Source organism: Amblyraja radiata, chromosome 9 (assembly GCF_010909765.2).
Source record: "Amblyraja radiata isolate CabotCenter1 chromosome 9, sAmbRad1.1.pri, whole genome shotgun sequence".
NCBI classification, from domain to species: Eukaryota; Metazoa; Chordata; class Chondrichthyes; order Rajiformes; family Rajidae; genus Amblyraja; species Amblyraja radiata.
In genome coordinates this window covers 13,394,082-13,415,275 of record NC_045964.1, presented here as the reverse complement: position 1 = coordinate 13,415,275, position 21,194 = coordinate 13,394,082, and the positions used below count along the sequence as shown (strand labels likewise).

The 21,194-nt window shown below is 41.0% G+C and overlaps 1 protein-coding gene across 1 annotated transcript in view; it reads right to left on the bottom strand.

Moving 5' to 3' along the window:
• The window catches only part of vps39 (VPS39 subunit of HOPS complex), an 86,050-nt gene that overhangs the window by 3,149 nt on the left and 61,707 nt on the right, over nt 1-21,194 (bottom strand). Inside the window, exons 19-24 of the mRNA XM_033026708.1 lie at nt 16,873-17,001; nt 13,638-13,740; nt 12,714-12,759; nt 11,253-11,402; nt 5,203-5,337; nt 3,555-3,646 (exon numbers count right to left, since the gene is read on the bottom strand). Coding sequence (XP_032882599.1) covers nt 3,555-3,646; nt 5,203-5,337; nt 11,253-11,402; nt 12,714-12,759; nt 13,638-13,740; nt 16,873-17,001 — 655 coding nt within the window. The remainder of the gene's footprint in view (nt 1-3,554; nt 3,647-5,202; nt 5,338-11,252; nt 11,403-12,713; nt 12,760-13,637; nt 13,741-16,872; nt 17,002-21,194) is intronic.

Below are 21,194 nucleotides of genomic sequence, written 5' to 3'. Positions count from 1 at the left end.
GTTATTAATTAACAAATTAGAACTGTGCCTGAAATAACTGTGCATTGCATCCCCTGCTCACTCTCCACAGTAAGGGCACTTAATTGCAGTACAATAATAACAGAATATTTTGACCAAAGTTTCTGCCTCTCTGATCATCTAAAGTTCCATTACCTTGCCATCCTTATTCTTTATCCTTACTGGAACATGCCAGTCTTGAACTCTGATCAGCTGGCTTTAAACAACTCCCACGTGTCTGAGAAGAGGCATCCAATAACTACTCCCAATTTACTCTCCACAGCTTCTGCTTAATAATGTTGTCACCTCCTTTACCGTGGTACCTTCCCTCATGAACTCCAATCCTTGAAACACAACACCTGAACATTGTTTGTGTAAGAAAGAACTGCAGATGCTGGTTTAAATCAAAGGTAGACACAAAATGCTGGAGTGACTCAGCGGGACAGGCAGCATCTCAGGATAGAAGGAATGTGTGATGTTTCAGGTCTCAAACTTCCATCTTATCATTTCTTCAAATGCGAGAAATAAGATGACATTCTGCAGTTCAATAAATCAGAAGATTGACCAGGGGAGACTTTAGGTGGACATTTTGCACAAGCAGCCTGCAAAGAGCTGCTGCGACCACTGTTCCACCCATGCTAATGTGCAAATTCCTCTTTGCCTATCACCCATGTTCATTGCCAGACATCAATTTCCAGTCTACAGACACTTTCATTTTAAGATGCATATACTTCACAGCCTCACTCCTCATCACTCCAACCTCCCAAATCATCACCACCACACCCTGCCACTCCTCAATCCCCATTAACCTACCCTCAAGACATCTATTCTTCCATGATTCTTGCCTCTTGCAGATCTCCAATCCACCATTAGTACAGGACCACCACCAATTTTCCAGCAACTGGTAGTCCGGTACCTCCTTTAATCTGGACAGAATTACAAGAGTACTTTAAATCCCCCCTGGATGTCCCGTTGAAAATGTGGAGCCTGGGCCATGTGAGGCGGCCAATCTTGACCTCGTTGTTACTTCCGCTGCCAATCGGCAGGATGAATTTGCCCCTTGCGGCCAGGGTTCTGGAACTCCAGCCTGACCGGAGTTGGCAGATCCGTTCCCAAAGGCAATTTCTGAGGCTGACTTGTGGGCCTGTATCGCCCCCTGTTCGACTCCTCTCGGAGGCCGTGACGTCTGGCAAAACAGATAATTCAACAAGGCTCTGGAACCAAGGGTGCCGGAAAATCGATGGTGGACCTGTACTTATGTACTTAGATACAGGGTAAAAGGAATAATGTTCAGTGCAAGATAAAGTCCAGTAAAGTCCGATATAGAGATAGTTTGTCTCCAATGAGGTTGATGATAGGTCAGAACCATTCTCAAGTTGGTGATAGATGGTCCAGTTGCCTGATGGCAGCTGGGAAGAAACTGTCCCTGAATCTGCAGGTATGCGTTTTCACACTTAAGTATCTTTTGCCTGACGGGAGAGGGGAGTGCTTCCGATGCCAAGCGGAGGCCAGACTGTCCGTGTGCAGATTGTCAGGGTTATTTGCCTGAATACATTTGGGTCAGCTTAGAAATAAATTCCCAATGTATTTTATACCATCATCCAAATCATTATTGGGTGCCCTATCTTTTCTTTAATCTTATAATATTTATTGGCTTGTAATTTCCTTGTAGGTTTTACATATGGAATGAACATGGTATTAGAGCCGCAAAGAATGTAAAAATGTCTGTGTTTTTGTCAAATTGCTTCACATTTGTTGGCTGTGTTTCCCTCAACCTCGAAGATAGACACAAAATGCTGGAGTAACTCCGTGGGATGGGCAGCATCTCAGGAGAGAAGGAATGGGTGGTGTTTCGGGTCAAGACCCTTCTTCAGACTTTCCCTCAAACTCAATGGGTTCCTGAACAAAGAGGTGCAGCTGTAGTCACCACCTACTCGGAACACAAATCAGGCTGGATTTTTTTTTGGCCAATGCTCCCTGGGACAGGAGGGCAAGTGCTTTGCTTTGTAAGGGAGCAGCCTGAGGCCCACACTCGCCATTGCGAAAGTGAGCAGTGTGCTGGCAGGCGAGGGGGAATGCCCCATGACTCAGTGAGGTGCTGGTAAGAGGACACACGCAGCTCCAACTTGGCCAGATTTCCAGAGCCATGGTTGCAGGGGGATAATTATTTTAAATCAAACAATGCAAATTATGCAAAAGTACTTTGATCGAAACTTGGGACAAAGCCTTTCACATCTGGACAATCTTGGTATTATCTGGATGCTTGCTCATGCTTCAAGCCCGAAGTCGCACTCAGTCAGTGTCTCTGCAGGAGGCCATGTTTCCAAAACTTCAAAAACTTAAATACAGAAACCTGTCGAGGATGAGAGGCATGGACAAGTGAGGGCCAAATCGATAGCACTGGAGACCATTCAGTTGGCTAGACAAAGTTACCCATACTAATTCTACCTTCCAGCTTGTGGTCAACAGTCATGCTGATCTCAGGTTTTCCACCACTGTTTAAATCTGATGTTGATATCTGTTTCCACCATCCTTTCAAGCAGCGAGTTCCAGATCACTGTCTGGGTGAAAACATTTTTCATCGTCTCCCCTTAATTCTGGCTGCCATTGGTTAATCTATTCTACCAGGTCCGCCACACCGATAAGGAATTGCCTCCTTCCTTTTAATGTAGCCACCCCCACATTCCAATAATTTTGTATATACTTCAATTAAGTAAAACTTTGCACGCCTCGATTCCAAGAAAAATCCTTGGTTAATCCAATGTGTCCTGACAGATGTAATTTTCCAGTCCTGGCAACATTCTTGTAAATCTCTCTGCAACCTCTCCAGTGGATTATGGTACCAAATAAGACACACTCTTCCTTGGTCATCCTCTTTCTCTAAGTTCTCATCAAACCTCTTCGGATTTCCTTTGCCAATTTTAAAATTCCTTATTTTTCCTTTCAATTTCAAATTTTTTCTGGATTTTCTACAATATTAAACTACCAGGTGCCCGACAAGCTTTTTTTTGTTACCTTACCCTCATCATCTAGGAGGCTTTATATGACAGCTCCATAACGGTTCCTTTGTGGAATTCCTTGAATGCTTTCTAATGCTCTGAAATTGATTTACACTTAAGTTTTTACGTATACTTTTGCTAATTTACTTCTAAAATTGGCATTCCTTGAACTTCAAACCTTTCCTCTGAATTTATCTGTGCAATACCTGGATTTTAATCTTAGAAAGGAGTAGACACAATGGAGAGTTTTTGTACGTTAAAATCTCATCCGATTCTAATCCGATCATTTTAATTGACTGCCCTGGTTCCTGATTCATCGCCCCCAGTTACTTCTAGTCTTAACCATCGGTGTCTCATTCATTCTGACTAAAAGGGTACAAGGCTCACGTGAAAACCCATGTTACTACTATTGGTAGATATTCCCAGATCAACTGGATACATAATAAAAAGTATTATTTGTTGAGAAGGATCTCGAGATCTCAAGCTCAACTTGACTAAATTAGGATGTCAGTCTTTAATAAATATTAAACCGTTCAATGCGGAATAGAGTGACCAAACCTGTTTCCGATTTTCTTCTTGCAGACACGACAGATTTTCTCTTCAGTAATGATACATTTCACCTCCTGATGGTAAATCCTCTGCTCTTGGATCTGTCAGATAATGAAGCTTAGAATTTGCATTTAAACGTCATCTTTCACGATGCAAAGGTAGACCAGCATGGATAACAAACAATGAAAATCATTTCAGATACATTTGCAAAGCAGACATCAGTTTTCTGTATAAGAAGGTCCATGTATAACAATTGCAATCTAACATAATATTTTCACTATAAGATATTAGAACAGAGAGCAGGAAATCTCTATATTTAAAAAAAACCCATCAGGAATTCTTTTGTGCATCTACCCAGTGGGCAAGTTTGGTTTACTATCACATCTAAAGCTTCAGTCCTCCCTTAATATTGCAGAGATACCAGCATCACACCTGTAGATTAGCTTCAAATTTAATTTCTTCATCACTGGTACAAATGTTAACATTTACTTAAGCTCTAAATCAGTTTGACTTACATGGCTAAACTGAGATTGCAAAGCAAAGGCTGAAGCCGTGAACATCTGCTTATCTCATATTCATGGAGTCCAGTGTGCCACATACAATTCAGTGATGTTTTAGCACTTGGGCTAAGTACGATGGACCTGCTTCAGGTTAACCTGGCAACTGAAATTAACGACTGTGGACAAAAGAGCAAATACAAGCCTGGCTAGCTCAGTCGGTAGAGCATGAGACGCTTAATCTCAGAGTCGTGGGCTCGAGTCCACAGTGCTTCGTTTTAAGGTGGCACAACGGTAGAGTTGCTGCTTTACAGCACCAGACACCAAGGTTCTATCCTGAATACGGGTGCTGCCCGTAAGGAGTTTGTATGTTTTCCCTATGAACACTTGGGTTTTCACCAGGTGCTCCAGTTTCCTCCCACACTCCAAAGTCATACAAGTTTGTAGGTTGTGTAGGAAGGATAGACACAAAATGCTGAAGTAACTTAGTGGGTCAGGCAGCATCTCTGGAGAAAAGGAATAGGTGACATTTTGGGTTGAGACCCTTCCTCAGACCTACAGGTTTGTAGATTAATTGGCTTTGGTAAGTTGTGAAATTGTCCCAAGTATATGTCGCTGGTCGACACGGATTCGGTGGGCCGAAGGGTCTGTGTCCATGCTGTATGTCTAATGTACAAGGTAAATGCACTTAAATAAAGCAAGAACATTAATTGGCACAGCAGCTGCATATGCTGGAACTAGACCCTATAGACAAAGGCAATATCTCAAATTGTGGAGTACAAAGACAAATAAATACATGATGGATCTTTGGCCCAAACATTATGGAGGGCACTGTGGTTGGCTCAATTGTAATCATGTATAGTCTTTCTGCTGGCTGGTTAGCATGCAAAAAAAGCTTTTCACTGTACCTCTGTACACGTGACAATAAACTAAACTCACTACAATTACAATATACATTGAAATATAAGCACTTAGAAATATAAAATGGAAAACGATGCAGCAGCTGAAAGAAGTAATTTTATCAATGGGATTTTAAATATTCCGAGGAAACGGGAAGCACTTTGATTGGTTAGGATGCTACATATTGATTCTGGATATGGTATAACTAGATTCTAGAAGCAATACATTTTAATAACTTGCACTCAGATGTAATGACTTACACGAAGGAATTCTGCATGAAGAAGGCTTTTCTTAATTTGATTCGAGCGTCGCCTCTGAGCATTTCCTTCAAGCACATTCTCCAGAAATACCTGAATCTCTCGGATTTGTGTGTTGGCAGGAAGCAGATTCAAAGCCTATGTAAAGGGAACATCACAGAAAGAATCAAAACTCTCCTTCATGTAAACAGTGTGAAATGTCAGTCTACGACTATAACCAAATCCAAAGCTCAACTTCGGTGTAATCTCCAATCTACTATACAGCAAATAGCCACATTATAATCAGAAGCACTGATATTGAAATGTTACAGAGCTTCAAAGCTTCCCCTTACTGATGAATGCTGCTCTTAATTGGAAAAATGTTTGAATGGTGCAAACTAATGGAGGAATCTTGGACCAGAGGCTGCACTGTTTGGTCAGCCTACTATAGGGAAGGTGCCATTAAGCTGGAAAGGATGTAGAGAAGATTCATGAGGATGTTGCCAAGACTCAAAGGCCTGAGCTATAGGGAGAGGTTGGGCAGGATAGGGCTCTATTCCATGGAGTGCAGAGGGCTGTGGGGTGAATAAAACCCAAGTAAAATTAGGTCACATTGTTAAAAAGAGTGGGAATCCTGAACGGCAAATAGGAACAGAGACAGTGTGAACATTCACATATAACACAGGGAGGGGCAGTGTGGTGAATACAGGTAAATGGTTGACTTACCCATAACAAATTTTATCCGGTAATCAGGAAATCCGCAATGAGCCAAACTGATGGAATAAATGTTCAAATTGGACAACTCCAATGTGCGGGAGTCAAGCAAGTGAAAGAGCAAGGCAGGACGGGACACTCCGGGAGGGAAGGCCACTCCAGCGCTCGTGTTGAACGAGGAGTGGCGACTGTTGCCGCGGGCTGAGCCTGTTGACTGGGCCTGGGCTGGAGCTGAGCCTGGAGCTGGAGTGAGGGCAGAACCCGGGGCTTGGGATGGGGCCGTGACCAAGGCCGAAAAAGAAGCCACCAGTGGAACAGGGACGGTGAAGTCGGAACCTGCACTAGAGCCCAGGTGGCGGCCGAGCTGACGGCTGGTGGCTGCCCCTGGAACCAAGGATGAGCCTGGGTCTACAGCCAGGGCCGGGTCGAGTACGAGAACCAGGCCCAGTTCCAGGCTCTACGACCTGAGTAATTCCTGGGGCAGAGAATGGGAGTGAGGGGAGGAGGATGAAGGAAATGAGGAGGGAGATGGGGTGGGGAGTGGGGTGGTAGCGGGAGATGGGGGTGAAGGGAGGAGGATCCCTATCTAACCTCACACTGTCCCACCCTCTCTCCCCCCCTAACTCTCTACTCCCCTCCCCCTCCACTCCACTCCCCTCCCTCTCTACCCCTTCTCCCTCTACCCCCATCCCCCTCCCTCTCTGCTCCCCCCCCCCCCTCTCTACTCCCCCTCCCTCTCTAGGGGTTGAAGAGGGAGGGTGAAGAGGAGGAGGAGGGATTGCTGGGGGATGAGGAGAAATGATCTGCGCCTCCGCAGTTGGGGGCTATGCGTGAGTGGTGCAATATTGCGTTGGGGAACGGCTTGCGTTGGGGGAACAGGTGAGTGGTGGAATCTTGCGTTGGGGGAGCAGACCCAATGCGTCCGCACTTGGTCTAGTATTTCCTAAATTCTTTACAAAATGGGAGAGAACACGAGGCCCAACAAGTGTTTGTCAGCGCTCAGAGCATCCCCATCAGTCCCTTTCCCCCACTTATATCCCTGTAACTTATTTTCTCTCACATACCCAACAACTCATGCTACTCCCTTACGCTACCTACCCACATCTTGAGACATGGAGGAAATGCACACAGCACAGAAAGAATCATTCATGCCCCACTTATTCAGCTCTGGATGTCAAGGTAAAACCTGGTCACTGGTTCTATGTGGCAGCCGCATTTATTGTTGAACCACTCTGCCACCCAGTTACAAGCTGGTCTGTTGTCTTTGTGTTGTCAGGGTCAAGGACGTCATCAGTTAGTGGAAGGACATGGTTTAACCAGCCAGGGTCCACTGCTGGATGTCATAATTCATATAGTCATTAATGGTTGACTATAAACAAAGTTTTTTTTAAATCTCAGAGTGCTTCTAAGTAGTTAGGAAAGAAATTCATAAGCAGAAGATTAAAAGTTTGTAACTGCAGATTACTTCCACTAGCAGGTTCAGACATTGGAGGAGAATGCAAGTTACTCTTCAACTGGAAAAGTGCAGTCATTTTTTGGGCTGACTTCCAGATGTATTCTCCGTGTTTACCTGACATGCCTTTGACATGGCTTCCTGCAATTTATAACTCTCTTCACTGTCAACCATATGGTTGATTTTTACATTATCTATGGACTTAATCACAGCTCCTACATTCTAGTCTTAATTTCAGATTTATATGATCAAATGTGACAAACCAAGAATTGGATCCTGTGGAATAAGACCCTGCAATCTCTGCTATTTATTATCTGTCAGAACTAGCGGGGCTGTCCCACTTGGGTGACCTAATTGGCGAGTTTAGAAGAGTTTAAAAAAATGACATGTTGAAGACCTCCTTCAACTATGTAGAAGACCTCCTTCGACGATGTTGAAGACGAGCTTCGACTAGCTACGACTAACTTCGGGAAAATTGGACACCGAATATCGGAGAGTGAAGACGACCTCCTTCGACCTCCCTTCGACTATGATGAAGACTATTTATGACTACGTTTGACTGCCCTCGATTACCTACGACTAACATGCCGACCTACTACGACTAAACCTACGAGTAAAAAAAGTATCGATTTTTTCCATGGCGACCTTTTTCTTTTACTAGCGGGCATTTTTTAACATATTGAAAAAAAACGCCGCGACCTAGCTGAGGCCACGAGTACGCGGAGACCACTCTCGAGCATGAAGGAGAGTTACGAAGACCTCGTACGAGCTCAGGTCGACCTTGCTGTGAGTATGAGATGAGGGCAAACTCGCCAGAACTCGCGGAATAGGTTGCCCAAGTGGGACAGGCCCTTTAGTTTGGATGTAACTTGCCATATAACGTGTGTAAGAAAGAACAGCAGATGCTGGTTTAAATCGAAGACACAAAATGCCGGAGTAACTCAGCGGGACAGGCAGCATCTCTTCAAATGACCCTTGCTTTCCCTCTCTATCCCCTCCCCCTTCCAGTTCTCCCACCAGTCTTACCGTCTCCGACTACATTCTATCTTTGTCCCACCCACTCCCGACATCAGTCTGAAGAAGGGTCTCGACCCGAAACGTCACCCATTTCTTCTCTCCTGAGATGCTGCCCGTCCCGCTGAGTTACTCCAGTATTTTGTGCCTACTTGCCATATAACCTTGGGCTTGTAGTTTACTAATGCCCCTGTCCCACTTAGGAAACCTGAACGGAAACCTCTGGAGACTTTGCGCCGCACCCAAAGTTTCCGTGCGGTTCCCGGAGGTTTTTGCAATTCTCCCTACCTGCTTCCACTACCTGCAACCTCTGGCAACCACCTGCAACCTCCGGGAACCGCACGGAAACCTAGGGTGGGGCACAAAGTCTCCAGAGGTTTCCGTTCAGGTTTCCTAAGTGGGACAGGGGCATTACCGGTCTAATATTGAATACCATGACAATAGACCGTATCAACGTCTAAGAAGACTCTATGCGACTCCATACCAATCAATGTGGTCAAAGTGGGATGTGCTAAAAATTAGTTTCATAATGTTGAGGTAATTGTGTTAAAAAATTCAAAAAGCTAAAAATAAACCCAAAATACCTGTGGGCAGCACAATGGCACAGTTGATAGAGCCGATGTCTCACAACACCAGTGACCCTAGTTCGATCCTGTCCTCGGGTGCTGTCTGTGTGGAGTTTGCACATTCTTCCGGTGACTGTGCGGGTTACATCCAGGTGTTCTGGTTTCCCCCCACATCCCAAAGATTGGTAGGTTAATTGACCTCTGTAAATTGCCGCTGGTGTGTTGGGAGTGGATGAGAAAGTGGGATAACATAGGACTAGTCTGAAGGGGTGATCGATGGGTCGGCGTGGGCAGAAGGGCTTTAACATGCTGCATCTCTAAAGTAATCAACTTGTGCTCCAACTCCTTATGAAGAGCAACCCGTGAAATCTCAGGTGTTCATTGGCAGAGTGATCCATATTTTGCCAAATGTGAACAAGTGGGTCTATCATTCAAATAGACTGGGAAGCACTGGTATCAAGGACCAGTTGAGTCACAGCTGCAGCACTACATTTCTAAAAAAATCAGAAACCAGTCTGCAGAAGGACCTCGACCTACAACGTCATCTGTCTATTCCCCTCCACAGATGCTGCCTACTGCATATGGGGAGAGAATCCAGAAATCGGAGGCCCAAAGGGACTTGGGAGTGCTGGTGTAGGGTTCCCAAAACGTTAATACAAGTCGAATTGGAGGTAAGGGAAGCAAACTCAATGCTTGCATTTATTTCAAGAGGGTTTGAGTGCAAAAACATGGATGTAATGCTGAGGCTCTATAAGGCGCTGGTCAGGTCACCTGAGGAACCAAGAGGCTAACCATCAACTACACGTCACATGGTCTGGACTCCCACTAACACATTGCCCAAACCCAGTCTACCTTGCAGTCACACTCGACCGCTGCTTAACATTCAAGGCACATGTGGAAAAAAACTAAAGCAAACATGGGCACCCACAACAACATATGGAACAAACTCACCACCACCGAATGGGGTGCCAACCCAACAACAGTACGTACTACATCCTTAATACCCTGCTGCAGAATACGCCTGCCCTGCTTGGGAGAGATCTACACATGCAAAGAAGATCGACTCATCCTTGAATGCCAGCTGCCGTAGCATCACTGGTTGCCTCCGATCTACGGACATAAACAACCTGGCATCGCTCCCCCAGACATCAGGAGAGCTGTCGCAAGTAGGACAGAGAGTCTGAAACAACTACAGACGATAGACACCCATTACATAGAAACATAGAAAATAGGTGCAGGAGTAGGCCATTTGGCCCTTTGAGCCTGCACCGCCATTCAATATGATCATGGCTGATCATCCAACTCATTACACAACCATGTGCCCACTCCTAGCCGGTTAAAATCCCGTAAGAGCTTCCTAACCAGCGTCACCCCATTAGAAACATCACCAACTGAAGCTCGCCTCCAGATGTGGAAGAACAGACTAGCCACTGTCCCTATTTCCACCAAGATGGGCATACCAGCAGCAGAGCGCTTACCACCTGGTTCTGATGAACACTGGCTGAACTGGAGATGTCTCAACCAAATGCGAACCGGGGTCGGGCAGTCAAGGGTGACAATGCACAAATGGGGCTACATCAAGGGTACAACAACCTGTGACTGTGGCACACAGACCCAGACAATGCAACACCTACTGCAATGCCCATTACTGGATAATCCATGTACTACTGCAGACCTTGCACCTAACACTCAAATAGCGCAACGATGTGTACAGCAGTGGCGAGCCACTATATAGCATAAGGACACGAAAGAAGAAGATGGCCGCATTTGTGAGCAAATGCGGGCACCATATTTGAGGAAGGATGTGCTGGCTCCGGAGAGGGTCCAGAGATTTACAAGAATGATCACAGTAAAGAGTAGGTTAACATATGATGAGTGTTTGACGGCACTGGGCCTGTACTCATTGAAGTTTAGAAGAATGAGGGTGGACCTCGTTTCCACTAGTGGGAGAGTCTAGGACTAGAGGTCATAGCCTCAGATTTAAAGGACGTTCTTTTAGGAAGGAGATGAGGAGAAATTTCCTTAGGATGAGGGTGGTGAATCTGTGGCATTCTTTGCCACAGAAGGCTGTGGAGGCCAAGTTAGTGGAAAGATTTATGGCCGAGATAGATAGATTCTTGATTAATACAGGTGTCAGAGGTTATGGGGAGAAGGTATGAAAATGGGGTTAGGAGGGAGAGATAAATCATCTATGATTGAATGGTCGAGTAGTCTTGATGGACCGAATGGCCTAATTCTGCTCCTATCACTAAAGATCTTATGATCTACTGACTGTGTTCCTCTGGGTGTTTGTTTTACAGAACAGTGTAACACAACCCTACCAGTACCTTTGTCGTGTCCAGTTTGTTATGGTGTAGTTCCAGCACTCGCAGTGCAGCCTGCAGGTTTGCCTGTGGCTCTGGTACCTCCAATCGGATTGGTCCCACACAATGAATGTCAGGTGGTGATAAGTACATACGCAATAAAGAAAGGTACACCTGAGTGGAAAAAAGACATTGCTCGAATATCCAGCCTCTGTTCGATGTGTGAACAAGAACTAAATCCAAAAGATCCTCCTACGCACATCTTTCTTGCCACTCCCTGTCACCCAGTTCTTCTCCCCTTTTCCACCTCTTCCTTCTGTTGACTATTTGCTTTTACCCCTACACAAGTTTATTTTCTCTTTTTCCCAGTTCTGACAAAGGATCTTTGGCTTGAAACATTATTGCTCATTTCTCTTCCCACACACCAGACCTGCGGAGTATTTCCATTATTTTCTGTTTTTATTTTAGTCTACTTGCAAATCTGCATTTTTTTTTTACATTCACCCATTCATTATCTATCTATATCATTTGTAGAAACACAATGTCTTAATTACGACATGCCCTTCCACCTATTTTCTTATCATTGGCAAATTTGGCAACATTGTGTTCTGTTGTTTCTTAGAGGTTATTAATATAAATAGTAAACATTTGAGGATCAAGAATTGATCCCTGTGGTACTCCACTATTTCCAGCCTTCCAGGCTGAAAAGGACCTATGGATTCCAATTCTATTTTTCTACGTGAGAGCCAGTTTTCAGGCATGTTAACACTTCCGCCAATATCATTACATTCTTAATTTATGTTCCTGCCTCTTGCATGGCACCTTGTCAAATGCCTTTTGTAAATCAAACGATACCACATCTACTGGTTTCCCTCTATCAACTCTCCTTGCCACATCCTCAGACTGCAAGCAAATTTGTGAAACTGATTCACCTTTCATAAAACCACTTGACCAGATTTGATGATATTCATCTTTTCTAAATAATTAGTTGTTATTGACTCCAGCATCTTTCCAATTATAGATGCAAAGCTAACTGTCCTATTGATCCTTGCCTTCTGTCTTCCTTTCTACGGTAGTTACATGAGCTGTTTTCCAACCTACTGGTACCCTCCTTCCTGGAACTTAAGAGTTTTTCAAAACTTTCAAACAATGGGTTCACCTGCTCTGTAGTGGCATATGAAACTCTGCATATTAACAAACTGTGCCACGGTCATCAACCACTGAATATAATGGTTCTAATCATTTGCTCCATTCTTCCTCTCCTCCAACCAGAATAGAGAAGTTATAAAGCAAACTGCTTGATAACTGCGTCAGCATGTAGTCTGAGTTCAAACTTTGAGCGAGTCTGCCAATTACATTTCTGTGCTACAGTGCTGCCCTCTACACAGTACAACACCAACCCCTACTTTCCATGCTCTACACAGCAACCGAGCAAGGCTGAATGCTAAGTTCCTCACCACTATAATTTGAACAATTTGTACTCACATCTTTGTTACCATCTCTGCTCCAGTCATAGTGCGTGTGACAGTATCTGAAATCGGAGAATAAGACTGTTAAATTAAAATCAGCTCAAAATTAATTTTCTGAAGTGGGCGAAACTTGATAGAACTTGGCAAGAATACTGAGAAATCAAGCCAACAGATATTTTTCAACATCACCAGTTCTGCACATGAATGTTTCAATAGACAGCCGATAAAACATACAAGCTCCTCTACCTCTGAGCAATTAGCAATATGAAAATAAACACTATAAGGAACCATTTGTTGTCACCTTGATGTATACTAGGTGTTTTATTCATAAATTAATGTAGTCTGATCAAAGGACATGCAGACTGCAGTTGAAACAAGAAACATTTGAAGAGGCTCTCCAAATCAGCAAATCATTGCAATCTCACCATGTTTGTTCTGATACAGAAAGCTTTCCAGGCAGTTCCTAATCCAGCCAAATTTGTGGAGAATGTGATGTTTTGCATTGGTTTGTCAGATTACATCAGATTTTGGGGAATAAAACAAGTCTAAATGTTAGTCCCACCTCCACAACATCTCAGCAGCCTCTATCCGCAGCTCACCATCCTCAAACACACATGGACATATATTACTGTACAAGCTGAAGTCTGTGGAGAAAAGGATTAGTCGACTGATGCAGAGTCCCAACTTGAAACACTAACTATCCCTTTGCTATGTGGCACACTGAGTTCTTTCAGCAGATTTTTTGCTCCAGAATCGTGCATCTGCACTCAGGTGAACACATCCAAGCTTGTTCATTGCTGGGTATTAGATTTAATGTTTAAATCCAAGTATTACAGAACCAAAACTTACACAAATAAAAAAATGAGACATTAAACACTTAAAATCAGATCATATTGAAAGTCAAGGCATTTTAAATATCAATGTCTGAGAATATACTTACTCCTCCGCCATTTTAATATTTTTTAATACGTGCACGTAAATAAAAAGAGCTTGCTCGTGTAGACCCATTTGACCCATCAGCAGTGCTCGCTCTTCCAGCAATCCTAAAATGCAACCAGAATTGGAGTTATCAATCAGTTCTATTCCACTTTCTGCCTTGAAAGGCATAATTGCAAACCAAGGAGCAATGTGTTATGAAAGTGCCACAGCTCAACAGTATCACTTAATGTGTGCCAATAGAAGCAATTGCTTGTCAATTTCGATAGCTGGCCACGGTTGAAGAACCGGCTGTGTTCTTAAAAGACAGCCGTGTTTGATTGCTGACGGAAGGTTACATGGAAATATAATTTTCTCCCCGCTATACAGCTTTCGTTCTGCTTGTCTATTTTCCAAAGTTACTTTTAAATGGTTTAGCTCCCAATCAAAATTGCTTTATAATTAATTCAGCCCACCTAATGCAAATAGTACTCCTAATTCATCACTATCCAATTCAAGTTATGGAAAATTGCATTATAGCTGTTTTACAACCTACCGGTACCCTCCTGAAACATTTTGAAAATGTATTCTACCTGTTGTTGAGGCTCCACCATGGATCCCACTTATTACTGTCAATCTGATAATGGCCCATTTATTCTAATTCTCGAGTGCTTTTACCTTGTGTAATGACCTTACGTAGCAGCTTGGTGAATGCCATTCAAAATATCTCAATGTACGGCATGTACTACCATATGCATTTAAATGATAAATTCTCAAAGAATAGCAAATTTATCAAACACGATTTTCCTTTCATAAAACCACATTGAATCCGTTCAACTGTGTACCATTTTTTAAATGTCCTGCTATCACATCCTTTGATTATTTTCACAGTGGCCGATGCTCGACTAGCTGGCCTGTAAATTTCTGCTTTCTGTCTTCCTTCTTTCTTAAATAGTGTTGCGATGTTGCTGTTCAAATAACTGAAGCCTTACACTGCGATAAAGGTCCAAAGACTTTATTAACGTTACTGCATCGGTAAAGTTCATGCTAGCACGTTTCTCTAATAATGTGGGAACCAGGCAGGGAGGGTTACTGTAAAGCTAGTGGGCGTAACTACAAAGTATGACTCATAACATGAGTGACACTGATCTACAAATAGTGTTGTGATATTACAATCTTCAGTGACGTCTCTTGAATCCTACATTTCTTTATAGTGTAGGAGGCAGTCAATTCAGCCCATTAACGCTGGCTCTCACAGCAATCCCACAAGTCTTTTACTCGATTTGTTGTAAGTTATCCTTGTAGACTACACGTTTGAAAGAATCCAAACCATTCCTTCTTGTCACAAGTACTTCAACATTTATTACACAAACTGATGCTTATATTGATGCCTGACAACATCAGTGTCGAATAAGAGTTTGGTTGATGATCAGACCATCGAGTTTTTGGGTTTCCAGCTTTAACGGAAATTTTGATCCACTTTGAATCGCATTTGTAAGGGGCACAATCAGAGCATTATGAAGCTATCAAACTGTTAAACTGTAACTATCAAAGAGCCATATTGTAATCTTAAAATTAAATTAAAACAACATGGAGGAACAAAACCAACCTTCTTAGCTGGCCAGACTAACTAAAATCAAGATACAACTTTAACTTGCATGCTTTCTCCATTCCTTGCCCTAATTGTACAAGAGGAGAAATGCTCGACGTACCAATGCCTGTACAAATCACAAATGAATGCAGTGTCACAGCACCTTTATCGATCAAAATCTAGCAGGATAGACTAAGGAGAGTCAGTGGATGTTATTTACTTGGATTTTCAGAAGGCTTTTGATAAAGTGTTGTATGTGAGGCTGCTAAACAGGATGACAGCCCATGGTATTAAGTAAATATACTAGCATGGATAGAAGCTTGGCTGTATGGCAGAAGGCAAATAATGGGAATAAAGGGAGACTTTTCTGGTTGGCTGCCGGTGACTAGTGGTGTTTCGCAGGAATCAGTGTTTGGTCTACGACTCTTCATGTCGTTTATTAATGATTTGCATGATGGAATTGATGGGTTGGTGGCAGAGTTTGCAGGTGATACAAAGATAGCTGGAGGGCCGGGTAGAGTACAGGATGCAGAGGACTTGTAAAGGTTGGGAGAGTGGGTAAAGAAGTGGCAGATAGAATATAGGTAGTTGAGTGTGTGATCATGCACTTTGGAAGTAGGAATAAAGGCTTAGACTATTTTCTAAATGGTGAGAGGATTCAGAAATAGAATGCGCAAAGGGACGGGAGAGTTGGTGCAGGATCTCCAAAAGGTAAATTTGCAAGTAGAATCGATAGTAAGGAAGGCAAATGCAATGTCAGCATTCATTTTGAGATGACTATAATATAGAAGTAGGGATATGATGCTGAGGCTTCATAAGTCACTGGACAGGCCGCATTTGGAATATGCTGAGCAGTTTGTGCCCCATGTCTGAGCATGAATTTGCTGGTGTTAGATATGGGTCCAGAGGAGACTTACAAGAAGTTACCATTTAGAACTGAGATGAGGAAAAAAATTTCACCCGGAGTTATGAATCTGTGGAATTCTCTGCCACAGAAGGCAGTGGAGGCCAATTCACTGGATGTTTTCAAGGGAGAGTTAGATATAGCTCTTAGGGCTGACAGATCAAGGGATATGGGGAAAAGCAGGAGCAGGGTACTGATTTTGGATGATCAGCCATGATATTGAATGGCGGTGCTGGCTCGAAGGGCCGAAAGACCTACTCCTGCACCTATTTTCTATGTTTCTATGAAAAGCTGGTAATTTGGTAATCATTGCTCTTCAACTTTGAAAGGTTTGCAACCACAAAAGGGGATTCTTATCATTAATAAACAGACTAGGATTTTTAAACCTGATGCTTTTCTCATTTCAACTATTGGTCAATAAAGCATTAAACAGGAAGTTTATGGAAAAAACCCAAAATTCATGCAAAAGCCAGAGTTTGACTGTATTTTGGTACACGTAACAATTATAAACCAATACAAAATACATAAATGGTAGATTAAACTGGCAACACTATTTCTGATTAAAAAAATGTAAAGAAAGTGAACATCGATTTGAACTGTTTAAAGCTTTTTAGCATTATCCACCATGTTAAAACTTTTGGGAAAAGTTATTATTTGGCAGATTACTTTCTTTAACCTGGCAAAATTCTGAGAACCACAAACAGCCATCTACACAACCACAAAACAACAAAAGGTGCATTTTATACTAGATATGTGATTACTCACCATCAAATGGGAAGTCACTGATGAGCTTGTTGGGCTGATAATGTGATGAGATTTCCAAAAATGCCAATAGCTTGTTTCTATATTCTCCCAACTCCCCTTCTTCCTTTCCAGCAGGAACAGGGATCTCATCTGCAAAAAAACAACCCAACTCAACACGATTATAATCCATTTGTTATAAACACGCATGTTATTAGAGAAAGGAAACAAGCAATTCAGGGTGTTCCAAAGCACTTTACAGCAATAAAATATCTTGTAATATAGGAAATGTGGCATCCAATTTGGGCAAATAAAGCTCCCTCAACCACCCAGATATTTTATTTTTATAATTCTGCTTGCACAATAAATATTAGGAATAAGGATTAATTGCCTTGTTCTCCTTTGAAATAAAGTAATGGAATCATTTGGGATTGAGTGGGAAAGATAGATCAGCCATGATTGAATGACTGAGTAGACTTGATAGCCCAAATGGCCTAATTCTACCTACAACTTATGAACATATGCCAAGTATGATCTCTGATCTTGGCACTGTTGAATACACAGCTTATGAGATGTTTTAAAATTAAACTGTGTTATATTGCAAACGGCTATTTGAAATAAATAGAACATTTAAATATCACCCGTCATAAATATTTACATAACTCAGCTAATGGCAATTGCCCTAAAGAGTGGTAAATATTGGCTGTCTTAATGTTAGAGACATGCAGCATGGAAACAGGGACTTCAGGTCTCCAGTCCATCTCGACCATCAACCATCCATATATTACCCCCATTAAAAAAAAAAAAAAATGCAGCAGCGCCATCCACGATAAAACACAATAAAATTGCAGTATTGAAATATAAATTAAACAAGATTTATTCAGACCAAGTTATAAAACTTTATCAACATACAAAACAATTAAATTTTGAATTTGGTGACAAACCACAAAAACTATTAGCGCGTCAACTTCGCAAATTGTTTGGGGAAAAAACAATATACAAAATTAGAACAGACAAGGGAGAAACATTAACACTGCCTAAAGATATTAATGATAGATTTCTACAATACAACCAAAAATTGTATTCATCTAAAATAACAGAACAATCAACGGGAATGGAAACATTTTTACAGAATTGTAAGTTTGCGGGTCTAGATCAGAAAGAGAGAGAATTGCTAGGGGCTGAAATTACGATAAAAGACATTGAAGAATCAATAAAGTCCTTAAAAAACGGAAAGTCGACAGGACCCGATGGTCTAAATTCGGAATTTTATAAAAAAAATTATGATTTGCTTTCCCCACGCCTACAGACAATGTGCAAATACGCTTATACTCAACAGAAACTCCCAGAAACTCTAAATGAATCTACAATCATACTTATACCAAAACCGGACAAGGATCTTGAAGACCCAGGTTCATACAGAGCTATAGCCCTCTTAAATACTGATCAGAAAATATTAACTAAGATTCTATCTAATAGATTGAGCTTAGTGATCAGCAAATTAATACATCCCGACCAAACAGGGTTTATCCCCAAACGGTATTCATTTTATAATCTGAGAAGATTATTTAATATTATATACTCCAATAGAATCCCTAACGCAGAGCTAGCAATTATCTCGTTAGATGCTGAAAAAGCATTTGACCAGGTAGAATGGCCATATTTATTTTCGGTGATGGAAAAATTTCAACTAGGAGAGAAGTACTGTACATGGGTAAAATTGTTATATTTTTAATCCAACAGCTAGAATATTAACAAACAAAATGTTATCAACTAAATTTAATCTCTCTAGAGGCTGTAGACAAGGATGCTCACTATCCCCACTATTATTTGCTCTTGCAATCGAACCCCTAGCAGAAAGCGTTAGAAACCATCCAGGAATATTTGGATACAATACTAGAGACACAAGGAATAAAATCTCCTTATATGCAGATGATATACTAATATATATTACAAAATTAGAAACTTGTATTCCAAACCTATTAAATCTAATAACTCAATTTGGTCAGTTTTCGGGATATAGAATTGGAATAAAAGCGAAATCATGCCAATAACAAAATTCAATTTACATACAATACAACAATCCCCTTTTAAAATAGTTAAAGATAAATTTAAATACTTAGGAATCTATGTAACTAAGACATATACCTCTTTATTTAAACTAAATTTCCCACCCTTACTGAATAAACTACATAAGAATATTCAATACTGGAAAACACTCCCCATTTCTATGCTTGGGAGAATTAATGCTATAAAAATGATTTTTTTTACCGCAACTGCTGTACCTACTTCAATTAATTCCGATATATATCCCAAAAACTTTTTTCAAAAAAGTCGATTCCATTGTTACAAGTTTTGTCTGGGATTATAAGAATCATAGAATAAGTAAAAAACATTTATGTAAATCAAAGATAAATGGAGGTCTGGCTTTGCCAAATTTCTTATTTTATTTCTGGCTGGAAGAAATGGATCAACAACCAGATTGGCTAATGATGGAAAAGGAAGACTGTCTACCTTTTGAAATTGGACCGATCATATTTGCCCCCACAAAACTGCACAAAAAAACCTATAAAGAAAACCCCATAATACATAGTGGAATATGAATTTGGAAACAAATAAAAAAAGATTTAAAATTGAATAATATACCACTCTGCCTTCCCATTGTAAATAATCCTTTGTTCAAATCATCCTTTATGGACAAAGGTTTCACACAATGGAAAAATTATGGAATCAAAAATATAGGACATCTTTATGGGAAAGGTACTTTTCTTTCATTTCAAGAGTTACAACAGAATTATGGACTGCACTCAAATAATTTCTTCAGATATCTACAAATTAGAGATTACGTTAAATCTAATACACAAGTCTACAGGAATAGGGAATCAGAAATTCTTGATGAATGTCTGAACAAGCATCCTAATACTGAAAAACTAATAGCTTATATTTATAACACCCTACTAAACAACGAGGTACCACCGACCGAACCATATAGATACAAATGGGAAAATGAAATAGGTCATCCTATCACGAAAGATATGTGGGACGAAAGTTTACAACAAATACATCAATGTTCATTAAATGCCAGACATACTTTAATACAATTCAAGGTCTTACATAGACTACACTTCTCTAAAATAAAACTAAATAGAATCTTCCCACAAATCTCTCCTATTTGTGATAAATGTCTACATCTAGAGGCTAATTTAACACATACGTTTGCAAACTGTATAAAACTTAAACATTTCTGGACTGCTATTTTTGAAATAACTTCAGAAATTATTAATACAAAACTGGACCCAGACACAAAATTAATAATACTTGGAATATCAGAACAAAGCTTAACACTCACAACAAACCAAAGAAATTTCCTCAACTACAGTATAATAACCGGAAAAAAAATTAATATTAAAATTTTGGAAAGGCCCTACAACCCCCACAATTAAAATGTGGATTACGGAAATGTCGGAGACCCTATACTTAGAAAGAATTAGACTTGTCTTAATGGACAAACAAGATCTTTTCCATTAAATTTGGGCTCCATTCATTAACTATCTGAAGGGATAGATTGGCACAGCGCGAGGACCCAGCTGAAACTTGAACTCAGGAATAGATGAAAAGCTATACTTTATAACCTACGAACCTATCTCCATTGATGTATTACATGTAACCCATTCCACCTCCCTTGTTTTTCTGTTGTATTTTTTTTTTGCTTTCTTTTTTATTTGTAACTTTCTACCCTCTCTTTTTCCCTCTTTCTATAAAAAATAAAAACACTAGAAGCAGAAGTAATCGATAATGGAAAATTTTAATAATGTATGACTGATGTATATGAAAAGTTTTTTTAATATAATATGTAACTACATTTTATAATATGTCTACTTCTAATAAATAAATTTAAAAAAAAAAAAAAAAAAAAAAAAAATTCTCTCCACGATTCTACCACTCACTTGCACACAGGAGGCAATTTAGAGGCCAATTAACCTACTATCCCGCTCATCTTTGGAATGTGGGAGAAAACTAGAACATTCAGAAGAAACCAATGCAGTCACCTGGAGATTCCAAACAGCACTTGAGGTTGGGATTGAAACCTGATCACCAATGCTGTGAGCCAACAGTTCTACTAGCTAGACTGTTGCACCACACTCTGTATTGAAGATAACTTTCATCATATATCCTCTCACTTTCAAAAATCTCATAACTGCACATCCAGGTTAGAGGTTATAGGAGGAAAGATACAAGAGAAAAAAGGAAACCAACAAGAAAAAGGGAAACCAACAAGAAGTCAAATGATGCAAAATTCATTGCCACTTCCCAGTGTTACATTATTCACTTTCCACTTAAAATGT